The sequence below is a fragment of the Apodemus sylvaticus genome, chromosome 23 (assembly GCF_947179515.1).
Source record: "Apodemus sylvaticus chromosome 23, mApoSyl1.1, whole genome shotgun sequence".
NCBI lineage: Eukaryota > Metazoa > Chordata > Mammalia > Rodentia > Muridae > Apodemus > Apodemus sylvaticus.
In genome coordinates this window covers 20492706-20501974 of record NC_067494.1, presented here as the reverse complement: position 1 = coordinate 20501974, position 9269 = coordinate 20492706, and the positions used below count along the sequence as shown (strand labels likewise).

The 9269-nt window shown below is 44.7% G+C and overlaps 1 protein-coding gene across 1 annotated transcript in view; it reads right to left on the bottom strand.

Moving 5' to 3' along the window:
• Positions 1-7522, bottom strand: part of Arfgef3 (ARFGEF family member 3) — a 152208-nt gene extending 144686 nt beyond the window's left edge. Inside the window, exon 1 of the mRNA XM_052170033.1 lies at positions 7374-7522. Coding sequence (XP_052025993.1) covers positions 7374-7458 — 85 coding nt within the window. The 5' untranslated portion in view covers positions 7459-7522. The remainder of the gene's footprint in view (positions 1-7373) is intronic.
• Positions 7523-9269: the final 1747 nt, after the last annotated feature.

Below are 9269 nucleotides of genomic sequence, written 5' to 3'. Positions count from 1 at the left end.
ACACAATCTACCGAGATGGCCACTCCATTTTCCCTCCAAGGCCCTTCTGTATCAAGTACTACATATTTTCCACTAGAATTTGTTACTATCTGACAAGTACATATTTTTAGTTATCTCGATTATTCGATGATTGCCGTCCTTGCGATAGTCCACGAATGGCAAATTGGATGCTTCTGTCTGTTTTTTTCCCTATGGTAACTGCGCTGAGCATAGCTCCTGGCGTGCTGTCTGCGCTCACTATGAATTTGCTGAGGGAATGAAGTAACAGGGAGGAGAGCATATTTCAGTCCCCCAAAGAAGGTCCATATGGCAGAAGTTCAGAATGTCAGAGGGAAGGAGGTGCCGGAAGCTGCTACAGGCAGGGGTGGCTGGAAAGAAACACTGGCCACTGACTGTGCACTAGAGGCAAAGAGACATGGACATGGCTGGAGAGACAGCCGAGAGGTAAACAGAAGCAGAAGGTAGAGCAGGTTAGACAGCAAACTACAGAAGCATCCGGGATAACTCTCCGTTTCAGGTTTAAGCAACTGGACAAGTGACAGTATTAACCGACAGTATTAACCTAGAAACATCAGAGAGAAGTGAGCTAGGTTTGAGGATGAGGTCAGAAACTCACAGGATCGCTTTGGGTCTTGTTAACTTTAGGCACTCTTGCCTCTCAGCATCAAGAGAGGTTGGCATAATTCATTACCTTGACCCTGGGATGTGAGGGACTAGTACTATGGGAATGGAGGAGTTCCATTCCTGTCGACATGACGTAGCAGAGGAACCACAGTGTCACAGGAAGTGGCAGTGGCCAGCTCCCAGCAGCATTCTGGTACCTCTGGTAGAAGTTGAGCTCCTGGGCAAATACCCAGAGGATTCCCCAGCATGTAATAAGGATACATGCTCCACTATGTTCATAGCAGCCCTATTTATAATAGCCAGAACCTGGAAAGAACCCAGGTATCCCTCAACAGAAGAATGGATGCAAAAAATGTGGTATATATACACAATGGAGTACTATTCAGCCATTAGAAATAATGAATTCATGAAATTCTTAGACAAATGGATGGAGCTGGAGAACATCATACTAAGTGAGGTAAACCAGTCTCAAAAGATCAATCATGGTATGCACTCACTGATAAGTGGATATTAACCTAGAAACCTGGAATACCCAAAACATAACCCACACATCAAATGAGGTACAAGAAGAACGGAGGAGTGGCCCCTGGTTCTGGAAAGACTCAGTGTAGCAGTATAGGGCAAAACCAGAACAGGGAAGTGGGAAGGGGTGGGTGGGAGAACAGGGGGAGGGAAGGGGGCTTATGGGACTTTCAGGGAGTGGGGGGCCAGAAAAGGGGAAATCATTTGAAGTGTAAATAAAAAATATATCGAATAAAAAAAAAAGATGCAAGAGGGGCGAGTGGGGCGGTAGGAAGCAAAGGGAAGGGCACACTCCGGTAGGCCCATATGTCTGACAGTGGAGAGCTGCCTGTGGGAAAACCTGGAGGTGGAAGGAAGGGGGTGAAAAGATGGCCGTGTGGAAGATGGGCCTTCGCCTAGTGGGAGCTTCCACCTCTAATTTCATTTCCTTTTCCCTTTATATCTCAAGAGTATCCCTCATCAGTTCTCGGCTATAAGTAAACCAGTAAAAGTAATTTTAAAATGAGGGCATGCTGCTTCCCAAGATATGATTTCTTATTTTCACTTTCTTATTTTCAGTGCCAGTCCCATCCTTGGGGGTTATTACTTCTGAAGGGAAACCCTGTTCTTGCAGGCTTTCCTGGGCTCGTCTCAACCAAAGAATGCTTTTTTACTCAGAGCATATCACTGGCAGACAAGAGTCTCAATAGCATAAACTAAGATAAAATGCACACTTAGTCCTTGCTACTTGTCTTAGTCAGGGTTTCTATTCCTGCACAAACATCATGACCAAGAAGCAAGTTGGAGAGGAAAGGGTTTATTGAACTTACACTTCCACGTGTAAAGGAAGTCAGGACTGGAACTCAAGCAGGTCAGGAAGCAGGAGCTGATGCAGAGGCCATGGAGGGATGTTTCTTACTGGCTTGCTTCCCCTGGCTTGCTCAGCCTGCTCTCTTATAGAACCCAAGAGCACCAGCCCAAATGTGGCACCACCCACAAGGGGCCCTCCCCCTTGATCACTAATTGAGAAAATGCCCCACAGTTGGATCTAATGGAGGCACTTCCCCAACTAAAGTTCCCTTCTCTGTGATAACTCCAGCCTGTGTCAAGTTGACACACAAAACTAGCCAGTACACTACTTATCCTGCAACTATCAAAATCACTACATTTTAAAGGTATTATAACAATGCAGAATAAAATGATAATTTTTTAAAAGTGTACTAAAGGAGCTAGTAAATTGATTTAGTGGGTAAATGTACCTACCACCAAGCCTGACTATGTGAGTTCAACTCCCAGAACCCACATAGTCTGTATGACCTCAACATGCAGGCTTTTGTAGCCACCCCATATAAATGAAGAAAATATTTAAAAGTTAAATGCATTAAAGAAAATTCTTACATTTTAAAATAAATGTGAAGTATGATCCCTTTGCAAAAGGGGTAACTTTTAAATGTAACATAGTATTACCACTGGGTGGTAAGATAATATTAACATTCTGTACTATTCTAATGTTTTCCAATATTCAAAAACTAACATGTAACTCTTACAATTAAGGATGAGTAATATCTGAAACCACAGAGGTTGCTAAGAGTATATTTATAAATTAAAAGTATGTCCTCAAATATAGATGCAGAAACCACTGAGGCTGTAAACACACTGTGCCCGTGCTCACAGGGGCCGCTACTCTGCTGATTTTTTATTTAATTGGCCAGTATCCATTCTGCTTTCTTAGCCACACTTTACATTTGCTCTGAGGAAACCATCTTTCTTTAACCCTGGTATTCAACTGTCTCATAGTATAAGTCTAATCCAGTTTTGACTCAGGACACATAGAGAATCCGAGGACCAAGGAAGGAATGGCTCCTTTCTCCTGAGATGGTGCAAATGGTATATGTCTCTTCCCACCTTGGATCAATGGTTCCCAACCTTCCTCATGCCGTGGTGACTCTCAACCATAAAATTATTTTTGTAGCTACTTCATAATTATAATTTTGCTATTGCTATGAATTGTACAGTAAATATCTGTGGGTTTTGATGGTCCTTTGGTAGTCTCAACCCACAGGGTTAGAACTGTGCCTTAGATGATTTAGGTCTTGCCATTGATGAAAGCGGAGATCTCAGAACTAGCAGAAACTTCTAACTAGTATTTCCAGGTTCTCATCACCACCAGAGAAAGAATTTAAAGATGACACAAACTAACAAATTTGGGAGAAGTTTTAGGCAGAATGAATGGAGGATTATTCATGCGTGAGAAGAGGGTGGGACTTTGTTGCAGAATAGGCTATACTACCACTGTCTGTCCTTACCTGGAATTTTGAGATTGAAGCAGGCATTTCTGCCAGATTGATGATCTAGAAGTGCCACTACAGTGAAGCAAAGGACAGTTAACAAAGGAATGGGTCAGCCATGATGGTTCCTGATGTTTTTGTTTGTTTGTTTTTAATGTCTGAGCAGCCACATAATGTCCTATCTTACTGTAACATAACTCTATGATTGCATCAGATTCTAGGAAAGTTTGTCTCACACCCCCCTCCCCTCAAAAAACCCTATCTGGCCTACCTTATTCGTATAGAAATGACCTTTCGCTCTCTTGCGATGACTGCTGTCCTATCACATTCTAAAGATAGATGACTGCGTGTCTCAGTATAATCTCTGTTGCTATGATAAACACCAAGAGCAACTTGGAGAGGAAGGGGTTCCTGTCAGGTTACGGTTACAGTCTATCATTGAAGGGGGTCAGAGCAAGTGCTTGAAGAAAACACCACAAGAGAAAAGCTGCTTTCAGGTTGTTGCAGGCCCACATCTCACATTCAGCTGCCTTTCCTAGACAGGCATGCCCCACCTGCCTAGGTAGCTCACAGTGGTCGGACACTCCTCTATCTATTAGCAATTAGGAAAATGCCTCATGAACATAGTCACAGAGCCATGTGATCCAGGCAATTCTTCAGTTGAGGCCCCTTCTAAAGTAACTCTAGGGTTAGGTCGAATTCACAGCTGAAAACAATTCCAACACCGTGCTTCCTTCAGGAAAATCCAAATAAGGATTACGGCCCTCTCCTAACACAATCTAAGTAGGGGAGAAGATGGTCTAAGTGTACGGACACCCCAAATCCATGTGGAGCATGTCAGATAATTCACAAAGCTCAAGTCAAGCTCCTTTTTTTTTTTTTTATGAGTGTGAGTCACAGGAAATACTTTATTTGGAAGTCATAGACTATTAAGTTCAGGAAAGTCCTTAACTTAATATCATGATTCCTGTAAGTTTCAGGAATCATGCTTTGAATCCCCATTTCTTTTTTTTTTTATTCAATATATTTTTTATTTACATTTCAAATGATTTCCCCTTTCCTGGATCCTCCTTCCCTGAAAGTCCCATTAAGCCCTCTTCCCTCCCCCTGTCCCCCTCATCCACCCCTTCCCACTTCCCTGTTCTGGTATTGCCCTACACTACTGCACTAAGCCTTTCCAGAACCAGGGGCCACTCCTCCATTCTTCTTGGACATCATTTGATATGTGGGTTATGTCGTGGGTTTCCAAGTTTCTAGGCTAATTATCCGCTTATTAGTGAGTGCATACCATGATTGATCTTTTGAAACTGGGTTACCTCACTTAGTATGATGTTCTCCAGCTCCATCCATTTGCCTAAGAATTTCATGAATTCATTGTTTCTAATGGCTGAATATACTCCATTGTGTATATATACCACATTTTTTGTATCCATTCCTCTGTTGAGGGACATCTACTATATGATTTCACATCAACCCAAACCCCATTATTCTTCTAATGAACTTTTCATGGATGGAGCAAATAAATTGTGTGGTGGCAGTCAGCATTAATTTGCTTTGTGTTTGTACTTAAGATATTTCTCAGTCATCCTTCCCCCACAGGTATGCATGTGCCAACTCTAAAGTACTAAGTGCTCTAAGAGAGTCTGGAGGGCGGGGCTCTAAGCCAGAAGAGTAAATGATTCCACTGAGGCAGGCCATGAAAGCTTTCTGTAAGGCTTTGCAGGATCTGGAAAGGATTCCAAGAATATCAGGAGCAAAGGAAATAACTGCTGAGCATGGGGTCATCATCAAAGTGGCACAGCTAGCTGTCTGCTGCCAGGCCCTTGGTGGAGCAATAAGAAAGGGAGTTGCTCTAGAGTCTTAAGTACATTCTTAGAAATTTAAATGTTACTCTATTTAAAACTGTGAGGGCTCTTCGTCCTCGTCATCGTCATCGTCGTTGTCGTCGTTGACAAACGTTTCCTAGTAAAAACCTGGCCTTGGCTGTGAGAAATGGAGGGAGGTGGAAAAATAGCACAAACCTCTTTGCTATGCCTTTGTTTATACTGCATACCCCACTCCCCTTCAACAATCTGTTTTTCACTACAGGCAATGTCTGAAATGTATGTTCAAAAAAAATAGAAGAAAAATAAGAGAGCTGAAAGATTAATCATTCTTTAATCGAAAGCTACCAATCTCCCTTCCTTCCCCTCCCCTCATATTCAGGCTCTACTCTCTGCCCCGTTTCCCCCCCCTCCCCCCCCCCCCCCCCCCCCCGCTGTGGTTATTCCTGTGTGCCCAGGAATGTTCCCATACTATTATTTAACTGTCACGGGTTATCGCTTCTCTCGCTAATTACAGAGTAATCATTGAACAGCAAAAGGAATCTCATCTATTCTTACAGTCAAGGTGAATTCTGAACTTGACCCAGAAAAAAACTCTACCTGTCCTCAGCTCAGGGCTCCCCTAGTAGCATTCAAGGGTCTAAATTCAACAGCAGTGGTTTAAAAACAAGATGTTGAATATCAAACGCCCAACTTATCAGAAACGCTGGGTTACAGTCCACCTCTGGGTTTATCTCAATCCGTTTCATTTACGGCAAACTAATAATGAATACTAGGAGCAGGGTATGCCATGCACAGTCAGGCCCTGCTTTATTATGTTACCCAGCCATCTGTGACCCTTCATTAGAGAGGCATTTGGGAATCCAGCCTGGAATCACTGCTGAAACGGTAAACGATAATGGCCACACTGAAACCTTACTGCCACTTTAAGAGCCTTGCTGCTTCTCAGACAGCTAGTCCATTTTCATTTAACATTAAACTAAAATGGCCCAGCACTAGGTCTACCTACAAGATAAACTCCCCGGGCAATAATTGAGACAGTTCAGGGATAAAGCAGAGATTAAACAAAGGATGGTGCTGCTACGATTGCCTACACACAGAGACAGACACACACGGACACACAAACATGTGAATTAAGACCTTCCATCAGAACAACATGACCTAAAACACTATCAGAATTCTGCCTTTTAGTGGACCACCAAGTAATAACATTTCTGTGTCTTTTTTTTTTCCACGTTGCAAACAGCACAGTATCATGACAAGTGCCGACTGTTTTTTTTTTTATTCCAAGGGAAGGGGGTTCTATTTTTTTATTTTATTTTATTTTTTTTTTATAATTAGCTGGTTATTGAGGCATAATACGCAGTCTCTGGGAAAACAAGGGGCTTGGGAAATGGTCTGTCAAATGCAGTTCAGTCCTCCCCATTCTCAGAGCCTTGGTCTTGCCTAATTGACATGTCATTCCATTTGTTTTCTGATGTTGAGGACAGCAGCAGCCTACATGATGGGAAAGGGTCATTTGCTACCAGAAACTTAATCTCAATTTTTAGCACAGCTCACCCAACTAAAAGCCCACCTGTCTGAGGGCGAGCCAATAACCGAACTGCAGGAGTAACACAATTCCTTCAGACTGATTTCCCCCCCGCCCCCATGCACAATAGCCATAAAAGTGAATATTTAGCAAAGTGGCCTCTATCAGCAAAAACAAATCAAACAAGCCTTCCTTCCTGGTTCCGCTCACCAGTATTTGCTTTAATTAACTTCCTTTTTTTCCTTCCATACCCCTGGAAACCAGGACCCTGATTTCACACAAGCTGGAGCTCCTAACTTGACTATGGGGAACCCGTATTGTGCCTATGGGCTCTAGGGACTAGAAATGGGGTTGCCTCCCGCCAAAGACAACAGTTCCCATAGAGGTTTGGGAAGCAATAAGGGGACCAGATGGAGACAGCTGGTTGCCTACGCCGAGCCAAGATTTCAACACCCCCCCCCCCCCCGCACTAATTCTCCAAGGCAACATCCATAACCCATGCCCGGTGACAGTCCCTCCTGCCCATGCCCCCCACCCCCCGGAGGAGCCTGTGATCCGGGAGCAGGTGTCCCCGCGCATCCCCTCATGCGCACCGCCCTCGCTTACCCAGGGCCCAGGTGCAGCTCTCTTTGATGGCTTTGTATTTGCTCCCGGACGCATCTCTCTGCAGCTTCCTCAGGATCTCTTCCATCTTGGCCTTCTCAGAGCCAGACCCCCCGACCCCCCGAGATCGCGCAGGGGACGCGCCTAGGAGGCCTCGGCACTCGTCCCCATCACTCTCAGCGGCCGCTGATGAATCACGCCTGCTCCAGGCCACGGGCCACGTCAGCCTCGCCGCCACGCCTGTTGCCCCGCCCAGCCGGGTCAGGTGCGCTCACCCGCCGGGGAGCGCGGAAGGCCCCAGCCGCCTACCTATCCACCTAGAGGATCAAGGGTACCAGGCTTCATCCAAAGGTGGGGATCTGTGGCTGGCTGCCCGCCAGGCTCTGCCCCAGGGGATTCACCGGGATCCATGGGCGGAGGGCAGGGAGGGGCCTGGTTGCTTGTGCCAATCACCTGCTGGGCCGGCGCATCCTGGCATCTCTGAGACCTGCTACACTGGGGGTAGATAGTAATAAAGAGTAAATAGTAAACAGCTGGTCCCCTCCCTGTGTAAGGCTGAAGCCATCCAGGGAGAACTACGTCATACGTCTGCCTGCTGGGAGCTCACATAACAATGTATTAGACTCATACATTAGACTCTAATACAGTTCTCTCTAATAATTAGAGAATCGGATGTGAAAATTAAACCAGAAAAGATTGAGAAGATTAAAATGAATACATTCCCCTTAGAACATTGAGATTTCTACCAAACCAGCTAAGGCAGAAATTGAAAAGAGGTATAAAAAAATCAATAGATTTAATTGACAACTTAAAATCTATAAATAGACCAGTAGTCAACCTGTGGGACTGCCCTGTATGTTAGAAATTAATGGCCCAGTATATAAACAAGGAAATTAGACCTCAGCTAATTCCCAGCCAACAAGAATGTATTCCACACAGCCCGAATCCAAAGATGTTTTTTAAAACCTTCAGTTCCAGCAGGTGAAGATAGGAAAATGAGAAGTTCAAGGTTATCTTTGCCTATACGGTCAGTTTGCAATGGACTAAAACTGTCAAAATAATAATAATAATAATAATAATGATAATAATAATAAACAAACTAAGAATCTCTTCCCTCCTTTCTTTACCTCTCTTGTACTGGCTGAGTTGTCCCCCTCTGAAGGGACACACTGGCAATGACAGTTGAGGCCTGTTGGGTTTTGATAGCCGGAAAAGCCTGCCCCTGGGAAGCCAAGGGGACTAAACTAGGAAGGCGGAAGGAATGAGCCTCTGCTATTTGAGTGACTTCCGGTGCTTCCTTCTGAAAGCTGTTACTGGAGAGAGGCCTGAAGAAAAGCAACAACCTTGTTCTGAGAGCTGTGACCGCTACTGAGGGTGGGGCTAGAAGCCGATTTTGGTTCTTTGTCCCCCCCCCCCAACCCCAAAGAGAGTCTCATTTAGTAGCTTTGGCAGTCTTGGAACTTGCTCTGTATACCAGGCTGACTGAATTTACAGAGCTCCATCTGCCTCTGCTTCCCGAGGGCTGGGATTCAAGACGTGTGCCACCACACCCAGCCCCAATTCGTTTTTTATTAGAAATATATTTCTAGCGATAGGGATGCTGTCTGCAGAGAGGGTGATGGCTTGGGGTAATGTAAGCAGGTTTCACATCAACCTTAGAATAAACTGGGCTTTAGGTGGGCCGGGAAGAGAGGCATTTGGGGAGACACTGCACAAGGGTTGGATGACTGGAGAGAGAAGGATCAGCCCTGTGAGAGAAACATTCAGGTTTTCTTTAGGAAATCACAACATGTTGGACCCATTTTGTAAGGCAAAAAGGATATAGAGGAAGGACTTGGAGGAAAGGGAGTATACAAGCTCAGATTTAACCTATGGGCAGGAGCTCCCAGGAAGCGTCTG